Raw genomic sequence first — 14,469 nt, forward strand, 5'->3', positions numbered from 1 at the left:
ATGTTTGAGTGCACATTAAAGAGATTATTTGGCATAATTTGACAAGATAAAATTTCTGTACCTTATTTGACTATCAGGTATATATGTGGTATATTTATGTATGTATGTGTATACACACATATACTCCTAAATTAAATATATTTGTATAAAAAGCTAAAGATTACTATGTTAAGATTAATTCATTAAAAAATCTATTATATTAAATTGCATCTGCATTCAAAGCAGAAATGTAAAAAAAGAATCAGTGTACTAAATACACATGAATTTATAAAGTAATTGAAAATGAAATAAAAATTTATATTGAAATGTTATAGTTTTGTTTAATTGGCATTTAAGTGGCACTATCAAACTATGGAAATAAACATCATTTTTTAGATTGTTGAGATAATAAAGATTCTACAAGCATTACCGTACCCTTGTACCCTCTAAATTAAGATTCAGCATTATTATAGTAGGAAAAAATGGCAGATAATTTTCTTCTTTATTAATATGGGAATTCTCAGGAAGCAATCAGGGCAGTGTCTGCACTCCTGGGCTTGAGCTTTTGGCTCTTCCATCAGTGGAAATCTGGCTTCTCAGGAAAGGTGCAGCCAGTCCGTCTAATTATGACGCTTGCTGCATAGTGGCCAGCACGGATACATTCAGTCAGAGGCTTGTCAGAGACCAGTTGAGACAGAAAACCTAGAACAAAGGCAAAAAAGAACGTGAGTGTTGTGTGACAGCAGCAGAAATGTCATACTGGGTCAGACCAATATATGATCTAAGCATCTATCTCATTCTTTAGCCTTGACAGTAAGAGAAAGTCTTGAGTGTTGCTGTTAGGGAGGTCTTTTTTTTTTTTTTTTCCCCTCCGAGATGGAATCTTGCTCTGTCACCCAGGCTGGAGTGCAGTGGTATCATCTTGGCCACTGCAACCTCCGCCTCCCAGGTTCAAGCAATTCTCCTGCCTCAGCCTCCTGAGTAGCTGGGACTACAGGCACATACCACCATGCCCGGCTAATTTTTGTAGTTTTAGTAGAGATGGGGTTTCACCATGCTGGCCAGGCTTGTCTTAAACTTCTGACCTCGTCATCTGCCTGCCTCGGCCCGGGATTACAGGCGTGAGCCACTGTGCCTGGCCGGGAGGCCTCTTCCCAAACATCATGAGCTTCCCCTAATATTTATTCTAAAGAGCTCAAGTTGAGACACAACAACTTGCCATCAAGTCAATCTGGTCTTTTTTTTTTTTGAGATGGAGTTTCACTCTTGTTGCCCAGGCTAAAGTGCAATGGCATGACCTTGGCTCACTGCAATCTCTGCCTCCCAGGTTCAAGCGATTCTTCTGCCTCAGCCTCCCGAGTAGCTGAGATTACAGGTGCCTGCCACCACACCCGGCTAATTTTTGTATTTTTAGTAGAGATGGGGGGTTTCACCATGTTGGTCAGGCTAGTCTCAAACTCCTGACCTCAGGTGATCCACCTGCCTTGGCCTCCCAAAGTGCTGGGATTACAGGCGTGAACCACTGCACCTGGACAGGGAAGCATGTGTTGATAGTGTCTCAAAATCAACATGGTGAAACCCCGTCTCCACTAAAAATACAAAAATAAATTATCTATACTGGTAATGTGTATATATAATTATACATACGAGCAATGAACAATTAGAAGTTACTAAGAATAAGCCAGGCATCGTGGCTCATGCCTATAATCCCAGCACTTTGAGAGGCCAAGACGGGTGAGTTGCTTGAGCTCAGGAGTTTGAGACCAACATGGGCAACATGGCGAAATCCTGTCTCTACAAAAAATACAAAAATTAGCCAGGTGTTGTGGTGCATGCCTGTAAACCTAGCTACTCAGGAGGCTGAGGTGAGGGGATTGCTTAAGCCTGGAAGGTTGAGGCTGCGGTCAGCTATGATCACATCACTGCACCCCAACTTGGGCAACAGAGTAGGACCCTGTCTCAACAACAAAAAAAATTAACTAAAATTAATATTAAGAATATTTATCCATATTTATTCTAAGGTACTTCACATACTTCAAATATTTGAAGTACCTTAGAATAAATCTGACAGAAGTTGTATAGGGCCTGCACATTGAAAATGACAAAACAATGCTGAGAAATATAAAAGGAGCCTAAATAAATAGAAAGACATAAAGTATTCAAAGGTCAGAAGATTCAATATTATCAGTTCTGCAGGATTTTTTCTATTAATTCATTGGAATACCAATAACAATTCTAGCAGGTTTTTCTTATAGAAACTGACCAGCTGCTTCTAAAATTTATATGAAAATTCAAAGGACCTAGGTTAGTGAAAACTCAACTCTGAAAAAGAAGAATCAGGCCAGAGGATTTATACTATCTGATTTCAAAATTTATTATAGAATGATAATAACGAAGACACTATGGTATTAACATATAGACAAATAGATCAATGGAACTGAACAGAGTCCAGAAATAAACCTACTTCTGTATAGCCAACTGATTTTTGACACAGGTGCCCAAACAATCCCATGGAGAAAGGATATTCTAACAAATTGTATTAGAACAATGTGTGAAAAAAAAGCATTTCAACCTTTACCTTACACTATCTACAAAAATTCACCTGAAATGAATCACATACATAAATGTAAGAAATAACATTCTAAAACTCTTGAGGAGAAAACATAGGAAAAAATCTTAGTGATCTTGAGTTTGCTAAAGATCACTTAGTAAGATGTAAAAGTACAAATTTTCTTTTTTAAAATTTATTTATTTTTGAGACAGTGTCTCACTATCATTCAGGCTGGAGTACAGTGGCACAGTCATGGCTCACCGTAGCCTCAACCTTCTGGACTGAAAGCTCTTCTCCCACCTCAGCTTTCCTAGTAGCTGGGACTACAGGCGTGTGCCACCATGCCTGGCTAATTCTTGCATTTTTTGTAGAGATGGGGTTTTGCCTAGTTGCTCAGGCTGGCCTTGAACTTCTGAGCTCAAGTAATCTGCCTGCCTTGGCCTCCTAAAGCTCTGGGATTACAGGTGTGAGCTACCACACCTGGCTAAGAATATAACTTTTATAGAAGAAAAAATAATTTGAACTTTGTCACAATTAAATACTTGGTACCTCAATAACAAGAAACAACTCAATACAAAGTAGGCAAAATTATTTAACATTTTAGCAAAGAAGATAGATGCCAAATAAGCACATGAAAAAATGTTCAATATCATTATCCATTAAAAAATGCAAATTAAAATCACAATTAGATACCACTGCACACCCACAGAATGGCTAAAACTGAAAAGACTGACTATAACAAGTGTTAGCAAGGGTGCGATCAACTCTCATACACTAATTGTGGGAATGTAAAATGGTGAGACCACTTTGCAAAACCACTTGTCAGTCTTAAAAAGCTAAACATACGCATATCATATGACCCATTCTATTTCTAGGTATTTACCCAAGGTAGATGAAAGTACACATCCACACAAAGACTTGTAAATGAATGTTCACAGCAGCTTTATTTGTAATAGCCCCAAACTGGAAACAATCCAAAAGGGGATGAGAAGGAGCAGGAAGGCATGATTAGAAAAGGCCATGGGAGCAGTGGATATGTCCATAGTGATGGTTTCATGGGTGTACACATATGTCCAAAGTTATACAATTGTACACTTTAGATATGTACAGTTTATTGTATGTCTATTATGCCACAATAAAACTGTGAAAGAAGAAAAAAAGGATAATTGCAAATAAGGCAGGTCAAGAGCAGAAGAATCTGGGCTACCTTCCCCTTAGGGGAAACCTGAGCTGCTGCAGTAACTCTCAAATACTCAGAAGAGCAGATGATAATGAGCAACTGTGCTGCAGCTAGGCTTCTGGGCCTTCCCTGAAGCCCTGGGCAGCCTGAGGGGAATGAAGGTTAATTGAGAAGCTGTGGTATAATGACCTGTAGAGAACGTTATAAGTGATTTATGTCCTCCTTCTTCTACCATTCTGACCACACAGACTTTTCCCAGTCAGATTTAGGGAATGCTCTGTATTAGATGAAATAAATAAGTATTCCCAACCAAAGAATAAAATTAATATGGTTAATGGAATGATGTATTTTAAAGACATTTGCTGAGACTGTAAAAATCACTCTCTCGAGAGGTTTAGTAAGAGTATTTTATCACTGAGTTTTCAGGTAACAGTCAAAAGTCAATATTAACTTTTCTGCCAAACTGTGAGGCTAAAATGCTCAGTCCACACAGTGAATGGAGCAGATGCCAAACTCAGAGTCAGATCAGCTTACAATGCAAACATGTCTATTAGACGCCTTATAAGCAACATCTGTTTTCTTCATTCCCCCTGGTATGATCATTGTGAGAAAAGAAAAGCTTATGTTTATGAAATATTTTGTGAAGCAAAACCACCAGCATCCTTTTTCTAAGAAAACTAGATGATGAATGAAGTAATTATTCTGAAGAGTGTTTTGCTTTGACAAGTGGAGAACCTGGATGCTGAAAAAAGCTAAGATCTTTGCCCAAGGTGAATGTCAGTTTTTCAATAATCTGTTTTAAAAAACCAACTAAAATGAAATACAGATACTACATAATCAGTTATAAGTGGAGTCTTCAAAAAGGAGCTGATGTGAATCTTGAAAGTTGTATAAAATTGTTTAAATAAACAAAGGGAGCTTATATTTAAAGAATTGTAGGGAATCCTTTTATAATGTAAGTAAACATCCCCAAGATACTTTTATTGTGGAAAAGAGACATAACATAAAATTTACTATTTTAACAAATTTTGAATGCACAATTCAGTGACAGTAAGTACATTCACAATGTGCAACTATTACCTTTATGCATTTTAGAACTTTTCATCACCCCAAAAGAAACTCTGTACCCATTAAACAATAACTCCCCACTCCTCTTTACCTCCAGCCCCTGGTAACTGCTACTCTACTTTTTGTCTCTATAAATTTGCCTATTCTAACAATATTTGTCTTTTTGTGTCTAGCTTATTTCACTTAGCATAATGTTTCCCAATATAATTTTAGTTTAGATTTTTAATTATTAGCCTGCTTAAAGTGTATTTTATTTGAAAAGAATTCCAAATTCAGAAAAGTTTGCAGGAATAAAATAGTACAAAAAGCATCTGTATATCCTTTACCCAGGTGCACAATATTGTTAACATTTTGCACCATTTGCATGTACTCTTTCTCTTTATACAATTTTATTTCCCTGAACTATTTGAGAGCAAGTTACATTTATCATATCTTTTTACTTCTAAAAACTTCAGTGTATCTTTTCTGAGAATAAGGATATTCTCTTACATAGCTACAGTGTGGACATCAACATCAACTTCAGTAACACTGTTATCTAATCTACTGTCCATATTGCAATTTAGTCAATTACCCAATAATGTCCTATATAGAAATTTTCTCCTCTAGAACAGAATCTAGTTTAGGATTTAACTGATGTACCTTTATAGTTTTTAAAAAACTGAAACATTTCCTCAGATTTTGACTTTTGAGATATGGACACTTTTGAAGAATATAGTCATCCCCTACCTCATTTTTAATTTATTTGTTCATTTATTTGAGACAGGGTCTTACTCCAATTGCCCAGGCTGGAGTGCAGTGGTGTAATTTTTTTTTGGCTCACTGCAGCCTCAACCTCCCTAGGCTCAGGTGATTCTCCCACCTCTGCCTCCCGAGTAGCTGGGACCACAGGTGCACACCACAATGCCTGGCTAATTTTTTTTGTACTTTTAGTAGATGGGGTTTTGCCATGTTGCCCAGCCTGGTCTCGAACTCCTGGACTCAAGCAATCCACCCGCCTCAGTCTCCTAAAGTGCTGGGATTACAGGTGTGAGCCACTGCGTCCCCTTATTTATTTATTTATTTTCCCATTTTTAATAGACTGATTCTGATTTTGGGTTTGTCTAACATTTTCTCATGATTATGCATTCCCAGGCAGACTACTACACATATTATGATGGATCCTTCTCAAAGTGTCCCATTTAGAGGCACATCATGTCCATCTGCTGTTCACTGGTGATAGGAATTTTGATCACCCGATCAAGGTGTTGTCCTACTTCTCCATTGTATAGTACCTATTTTTTCCCTTGCATCTAACAAGTAGTTTGTGAACAGAGAATTTAAGATCACATAGGCCAGGCGTGGTGGCTCACACGTGTAATCCCAACACTTTGGGAGGCTGAGGCAGGCAGATCATGAGGTCAGGAATTTGAGACCAGCCTGGCCAACATGGTGAAATCCCGTCTCTACTAGAAGTATAAAAATTAGCCAGGTGTGATGTCACGTGCCTGCAATCCCAGCTACTTGGGAGGCTGAGGCAGGAGAATTGCTTGAACCCAGGAGATAGAGGTCGCAGTGAGCCAAGATCATGTCACTGCACACCAGCCTGGGCAACAAATGTGAAACTCCATCTCAAAAAAAAAGAAAGGGAGGAAGGGAGGAAGGGAGGAAGGGAGGAAGGGAGGAAGGAAGGAAGGAAGGAAGGAAGGAAGGAAGGAAGGAAGGAAGGAAGGAACCAGAGAGAGAGACAAAGGAAGAAAGAAAGAAAGACTGAGCAAATCCTCAAATCAAATTTGGCTAGGCATGGTGGCTCATGCCTGTAATCTCAGCACTTTGGGAGGCCAAGTGTGGTGGATCACAAGGTCAGGAATTCGAGACCAGCCTGGCCAATATGGTGAAACCTCGTCTCTACTAAAAATACAAAAGTTAGCCGGGCATGGTGGCAGGCGCCTGTAGTCTCAGCTACTTGGGAGGCTGAGGCAGGAGAATCGCTTGAACCTGGGAGGCAGAGGTTACAGTGAGCCAAGTATCACGCCACTGCACTCCAGCCTGGGCGACAGAGTAAGACTCCGTCTCAAAAAAAAAAAAGTCACATAAATATTCTGTTCTTTATCAGAAGTTCCAACCTCCTCCCACTCCAGGTGTGAAATGATTTTCACATTTACCAGTCAGCCCTCGCCATTCTACCATAAACAAGAGCTTACCTCTTCTCCCATTTATTATTTTAAATCTATTTATTATCAATAAGAATGCACAATTATTTTTATTTTATTTGTTTGGTGGAGTCTGGAGCTCCGTCACCAAGGCTGGAGTGCAGTGGTATGATCTCGGTTCATTCAACCTCCACCTCCCAGGATCAAGTGACTCTCCTGCCTCAGTTTCCCAAGTAGCAGCTGGGACTACATGAGCCACCATGTCTGGCTAATTTTTGTATTTTGAGTAGAGATGGGGTTTCACCATGTTGGACAGGCTGGTCTCAAACCCCCGACCTAAGGTGGTTTGAGATTCTTTTAAATCAATGGTTCAATTCTTTTAAATCAATGGTTTATAATCCCTTACAGCCCTTAATTAATTTGATCCTTAAAATATTCCAGTTTTTGCCAGTGGGAGCCATTCAGGCTGGTGGCTCCTGTGTCCTTGAATATGCCATCACATTATTTTTGATCACTTCTTTATGTTCTGCCATAATGTTCTGGGCTCCACTATGCCCTGGAATTAGTCATTTAGCTGAGGATAACTGGTTCTTTTTAGCATAGAATGGTATTAGGGACTAAGATCTGGGAGGCAGGTGTGCTCTTTGCTTCCAGACTCTGTAAATGAACAGAGCTAGGAAGTATGCATGTATACATAGTCACGCACACACACACTTATATCCCTAACTGTATGTATATATGTGTATAGAGACCTATTTTAGAAATTGAGCTGACACCAGTACTCCCAATTCTAGTCCATCTCCACAGGGTTCTTTCTTGCCTTTCCTCATCCCATTATTTGTATGTTCCTTCTTCTATAGTGAGAATCTATTTCCCAACAATATCAACAAATTTATTTATTTACTTACTTTTGTAATACATCTCAAATAGTTTCAAAGCCACTTCATCCCTAACTTTAAAAGAAAAAAAATCCAAATCTACTAAAAAGAGTTTAGGGTTAATTTTCTGTTCTCTGATGTAGTCAAATACTGTGTTCAGCATGTTACTCAGATTGGTTCTCCTTTTACCCCTTTGGGGAGCTCTTTTACTTAAGAAAAGATTGGAAAAGTTGGGTTCATGTTTTCAGTTTGCTTTCAGTTTTAGTCCCATTTCTTACATTCTATCCTTACTGATTTAATATTTAAAAAATATGTAGAACATTAACATGTTTCTAAAAGTAAAAGTAAAAATTCTATAAAAGATATGCTCCAAGAAGTGTCACTTTCTTTACCATGTCCTCCTCCCCATCCTTTGTAAGTAACCACTTTCATTGTTTTCTGGTTTATCTTCCTGTATTCTTTTAGTAAAGATAAGCAGATGTATGTATGTTTTCTTCCTTTTTTTCTTTTCTTTTCTTTTTTTTTTTTTAAACACAGAAGGAGGTAATACAGTATATATGCTCTCTTACCCTTTGCTCTTTTTTTTTCACTTAAAACTATCTCTTGGAGGCTGGGTGCCATGGATCACACCTGTAATCCCAGCACTTTGGGAGGCTGAGGCAGGCAGATCACCTGAGGCTGGGAGTTTGAGACCTGCCTGGCCAACATGGTGAAACCCCATCTCTACTAAAAATACAAAAATTAGCCGGGCGTGGTGGCAGGTGCCTGTAATCCCAGTCACTTGGGAGGCTGAGGCAGAAGAATCGCCTGAGCCCAGGAAGCAGAGGTTGTAGTGAGCTGAGATTGTGCCACTGCACTCCAGCCCGGGCGACAGAGCGAGACTCCATCTCAAATAAACAAACAAAGCAAAACAAAAACAAAATCTCCTGGAAATCATTCTACATCAATTAGTAGAGATTTTCTTCATTCTTTTTTACAGCTACATAGTACCTCCATGTATAAATACACTGTAGTTTAATCTATCTCCTATGTGTGGACATTTACATGGTTTCCAATGCTTTAAAAATATAAACAATGCTGCAATGAATAACCTTTTACATATGTATTTTTGTGTTGTTAGGGGCGTATCTTCAGGATAAATTTTAGAAGTAGAACTGCTAGGTTAATGAGTAACTATATGGATATATAGTTTTATTAGTGATTCTCCTTCATAGAGGTTTAAGGATTTTATATTTCTACTAGTAATGTAAGAGTGCCCGTTTCCCCACAACTTCACCAATATAGTATACTGTCCAGCTTTTGAATTTTTGCCAGTCTGATGGGTTAGAAATATTTCAGTATAATTTTAATCTGGATTTCTCTTATTAAGTGAAGCTGAACATCGTTATATATCTTTAAAGAACAAATCTCTCTGTGAATTAATTTTTATCTTTTGTTTATTTTTCTATAGGATGTTTGGTCCTTCACACTCTATTTTATTATTATTATTTTTGAGACAGAGTCTCCTCTGTCACCCAGGCTGGAGTACAGTGGTGTGATCTTGGCTCACTGCAACCTCCGCCTCCAGCATTCAAGTGATTCTCCTGCTTCAGCCTCCTGAGTAGCTGGGATCACAGATGTGCGCCACCATACCCAGCTAGTTTTTGTATTTTCAGTAGAGACGGGTTTCACCATGTTGGCAAGGCTGGTCTTGAACTCCTGACTGCAGGTGATCCGCCTGCCTCGGCCTCCCAAAGTGCTGGGATTACAGGTGTGAGCCACCATGCTTGGCCTCACTCTCTATTTTTAAAAGCTCCCTGCATTTTAGGTATATTATTCAAATAAAGTGTTTTCAAAAAAAAAAAAACCCAACAATAACAATATACTATTAATAGATACAAATACTGTACTGTGTCAGCAAGTAAAGAAAGTCCTTTTTCATATTTCATTCACTGAAACACAGCCTCAGGCCCCAGAGTGTTGTTGGTAAACACAATAGCAGATAAATGTGGCTTGCAGGTATTTGGAAAAAAAAAAAAAAAAAAAAAGGGGTTGTGGGGGTTTTAAAAAAAAAAAAAAAAAAAAAAAAAAAAAAGGCTAGGTGGGGTGGCTCATGCCTCACCTCTAATCTGAGCACTTTGGGAGGCTGAGATGGGAGAATCATCTGAGCTCAGGAAACCAGCCTGGGCAACATAGGGAGACTCATCTCTATAGAAAAAAAAAAAATTAGTTGGGTGTGGTGGCATGCACCTGCAATCCCAGCTACCTGAGCTTGAGCTGGGAGGTTGAGGCTGCAGTGAGCTGTGATTGAGCCTACTGTACTCTAGTTTGGGCAACAACAACAACAACAAAAACAAAAACAGGTCAGGCATGGTACTTAGTGGGGCTGAGGCACGCAGATCATTTGAGGCCAGGAGTTTGAGACCAGCCTGGGCAATGTGGCAGAATTCTGTCTCTACAGAAAAATTCAAAAATTTAGCCAGGCATGGTGGTGCATACCTGTAGTCTCAGCTACTTACTCAGGAGGCTGAGGTGGGAGGATCACCCAAGCCTGGGAGGTTGGGGCTGCAGTGAGCCGTATTGCACCACTGCACTCCAGCATGGGAGACAGAGTGAGACACTATCTAAAACAAAACAAAACAAAACAAAACAAAATATCTGCTCTTTTAGAACAAGATTTGGGCTTACCAAGAGTCCAAAAGCAAAATCTTAAAAAACTGACTTTGAATGTGTGTTCAATATGAAAAAGTCTCTTAGGATCCCTTTTTCCCAGTGCCACTGGCTTGTGGTCCTCATCAGTACATCATCTTGAAAATGAAGAGCACAGCTCTGTATGTATGCTTTTCAACATAGCCAAGAGAGCAGACATAGGAGGCATTACACCGGAGAACAAAAACCATCAATGTGGGTTTTGCCAAATCAACAACTCATATGCTGAGGCCGTTGTTGTTGACTTTTTAATTTGGTTCCTTCTCTCTATCCTTTTACAGATAGGTGTATCAAGCTGGACCTCTCAGGCTTTTCCCAGCTTTAGGAGACGTTATAGACTTTAGGTCCTCTAGCTGTCGAGGCATAAGGTGAGAATCTCTCATTGACAATAAATTGAGTTCCTAGGGTTATTGTTAGCCGGCTCTGAATCTTGGAACAATCTTTCCAAATGAACCTCTGTTCATTAACAATTGGTATTATCTTCTGGTTGATTTTATTTAGACTTTTACTGATGTTACGAAGTGTGATCAATAAATTGACAAATTATATCTAGTATTTGACATGAGACCTGAAACATATGTTTAAGTTGTACAAAAAGAGGAGGTGCTACACTAGTTTCCTCAAAGCACACAGAGGTGGGATTGCTGGTGTGGTCAAAACGCAATGTAACTTAAGCTGTCTATTCCATGTAGTTACTGTAGAAGAGATATAACATGGAGAATTTTCTTAGTGTCATTTATAGAGAACTGAGAAATATTGTCAGTGGGTATGGAAGCCTTAATGGAGACACTTAATAAGAGCTAGGGATATTTTAGAAGGAAATGAACAAAGTCTTTATGAGTCCATTTTCTCTTTTCCATTTATAATTCCTTAACAGTTTTTCATGGTAGCTGGAACTTAAAACCCAGTAGACTGTGTACTGTTCATTCTACATTCAGCAGCTTGTCAACAAGTAAGCAAGCTGCACTTAATAAACTTGGAAGAATAAAGTTTTTTTTTTGTTTTTGTTTTTGTTTGTACTCCTGGGCTCAAGCAATCCTCCCACTTCAGCTTCCTGAGTAGCTAGAACTACAGGTGTGTGCCATTATGCCTGGCTAACTTTTCTATTTTTTGTAGAAATGGAGGAGTCTCACTATGTGGCCCAGGCTGGTCTGAACTCCTGGGCTCAAGCAATCCTTCTACTTCAGCCTCCCAAAGTGCTGGGATTATAGGTGTGAGCCTCTGTGCCCATTCAGAATACAGTTTTACTAATTCACTTTTTACAAGTATATATTATGCTGAAATTGTTTTCCCAAAGATACAGTACAAATACATGTCAGTGGCTCTATCTTTATCTTCTTAAATAGTTCCCAGAAACCTTTTATATATAGTAGACCACCATATGCCTATGTAGAGTTTAAACATTTTAAAGTTTTTGGAAATATATATATATACACACACACACATATATATAATTCGTTCTAAAAAAACTCATTTTACACTAAATTTAAGTTATTATACATCTAGGTAGTACACTGTTCACCTGGAAAAATATACAAATGTTTATGTGTTGAAAATATATTTTAAGCCACATAAATTTAAAGGTCAGAGAATACCGTGAATAGATAGCAATACCTCATATATATAAAGCCTGAAGCCATAGCAGTTCCATGGCCATCCATATTACACCTACAAGGACCCCTCAGGCCTTCACTAAGATATTATTTATTTTAAGAAAGCAAGTAAAAAATTGTTTTCTGATTATAAAAGTCATACCCAATAACTGTAGAAAATGTGGAAAAAGTGAAACAGTAAAATTAGGAATAAATAGAAAACATACACAGTCCCATTAAAAATAATAATCAGGGCCAGGCGCAGTGGCTCACGTCTGTAATCCCAGCACTTTGGACCCCAGTCACAAAAAAGCAGGCAGATCACAAGGTCAGGAGATTGAGACCATCCTGGCTAACACGGTGAAACCCCGTCTCTACCAAAAATACAAAACCAAAATTAGTCTGGTATGGTGGCGGGCGCCTGTAGTCCTAACTACTCGGGAGGCTGAGGCAGGAGAATGGCATGAACCTGGGAAGTGGAGCTTGCAGTGAGCCGAGATTGGGCCACTGCACTCCAGCCTGGGCGACAGAGACTCTGTTTCAAAAAAAAAAAAAAAAAACATAATAAACAAAACATAAAATAATAATAATAATAATCAGGCCAGGCGTGATGGCTTGCACCTGTAATCCCAGCACTTTGGGAGGCCGAGATAGGTGGATCACTTGAGGTCAGGAGTTCGAGACCAGCCTGGCCAACATGGTGAAACCCCATTTCTATTAAAAGTACAAAAATTAGCCAGGTATGGTGGTGTGCGCCCATAATCCTAGCTATTCGGTTGGCTGAGGGATGAGAATTGCTTGAACCTGGGAGGTGGAGGTTGTGTTGAGCTGAGATTGTGCCACTGTAGTCCAGCCTGGGTGACAGAGTGAGACTCTGTCTCAAAAAATAAAATAAAATAAAATAAAAAATCAATACTATTTAACATAGTATTGGGGAAGTCCTAACAAGAGTAATAAGACTAAAATAATTTAAGAATTGTAAAGGGAGGCTGGGTGCAGTAGTTTGTGCCTGTAATTCCAGCACTTTGGGAGGCTGAGGTGGGCAGATCGCTTGAGCCCAAGAGTTCAAGACCAGCCTGGGTAAGAAGGTGAAACCTCGGCTCTAGAAAAAATACAGAAATTATCTGGGCGTGGTGGCACGTGACTGTAGTCCCAGTTACTTGGGAGGCTGAGGTGGGAGGATTGCTTGAGCCCAGAAGGTCGAGGCTGTAGTGAGCTGTGAACATGCCAATGCACTCATTCTATCCTGGGCAACAGTGCGAGATCTTGACACACACACACAAACACACACACGCACACACCACATACACAGGAACTGTAAAGGAAGAAATAAATTTGTAAATATTTTCATTGAGAGCAGCTTTGTATATAGACTACACACACACACACACACACACACACACACATATATATGAGAACAACAGTTTTAAAAATGTAATTTGGTAAAAATACAAATGTGATGCAAGTTATGCCAGCCTCTAATAAAGAAAACTATAGATATTTATGGAAAGATATTACAAAGGACCTAAATGGAGAGATAAGTTGAGTTATTGGAGAAGAAGATAACATTCAATACAAATTCAATCACAGTCTCAACAATGTTTTGGGGAACCTGAGAAGTTGATTCTAAAATTTATATGAAAAAGCAAAGGATCAAGAACAGGCATATATACTTACTGAAGATAAAAAAGTTAGGAGAGACTAGCCTTACCAGATTAAACACTTCTAAAAATCTATAATGATAAATGCAATGTTTGTTGGCATAGCTATAAATAAATAGGGAAAAGGTGGAAGTTTGAGCTACAACAGAGATGCCACTGCAAATTCATGGGGAAAAGATGGCTTCTTAGAAAAGTAGTGTTTAGGCAACTAGTTTTCAATTTGGAAAAATAACATTACCTTACTCTAAAAAAAAGAATTCCAGATGTATCAATAAGTTAAATGTAAATGGCAAAATAGTAAGAGTTTTAGAAGAAAATAAAAACTATCTTTATGTCCTAGAGGTAGAAAACATTTCTTAAATAAGTCACAAAAAAAGCAGAAAGCAGAAAGTGAAAGATTGATTAAACTGTGCTAAAATGAAAACTTCTGGCCAGGCACAGCAGCTCATGCCTGTAATCCTAGCACTTTGTGAGGCTGAGGCAGGAGAATTGCCTGAGCCCAGGCGTTTGAGACCAACCCTGGCAACATAGCAAGACCCTGTCTCTACAAAAAATAGGAAAATTAGCTGGGCATGGTGGTGCACAGCTTTAGTCCTAGCTACTTGGGAGGCTAAGGTAGCAGGGACTGCTTGAGCCCAGGAGTTTGAGGCTGCAATGAGCTATGACTGTGCCACTGTACTCTAGCCTGGACTACAGAGTGAGATCCTGTCTCAAAAAAACAAACAAAAAACCCCAAAACCCCC

General features: G+C 38.9%; 1 protein-coding gene across 1 annotated transcript in view; it reads right to left on the reverse strand.

Moving 5' to 3' along the window:
• Positions 1-276: 276 nt before the first annotated feature.
• The window catches only part of LOC108529493 (adenosine kinase-like), a 199,010-nt gene continuing 184,817 nt past the window's right edge, over positions 277-14,469 (reverse strand). Inside the window, exon 5 of the mRNA XM_017871885.1 lies at positions 277-681. Coding sequence (XP_017727374.1) covers positions 557-681 — 125 coding nt within the window. The 3' untranslated portion in view covers positions 277-556. The remainder of the gene's footprint in view (positions 682-14,469) is intronic.

The sequence above is a fragment of the Rhinopithecus bieti genome, unplaced genomic scaffold, assembly GCF_001698545.2.
Source record: "Rhinopithecus bieti isolate Rb0 unplaced genomic scaffold, ASM169854v2 scaffold_6022, whole genome shotgun sequence".
Taxonomy (NCBI): Eukaryota; Metazoa; Chordata; class Mammalia; order Primates; family Cercopithecidae; genus Rhinopithecus; species Rhinopithecus bieti.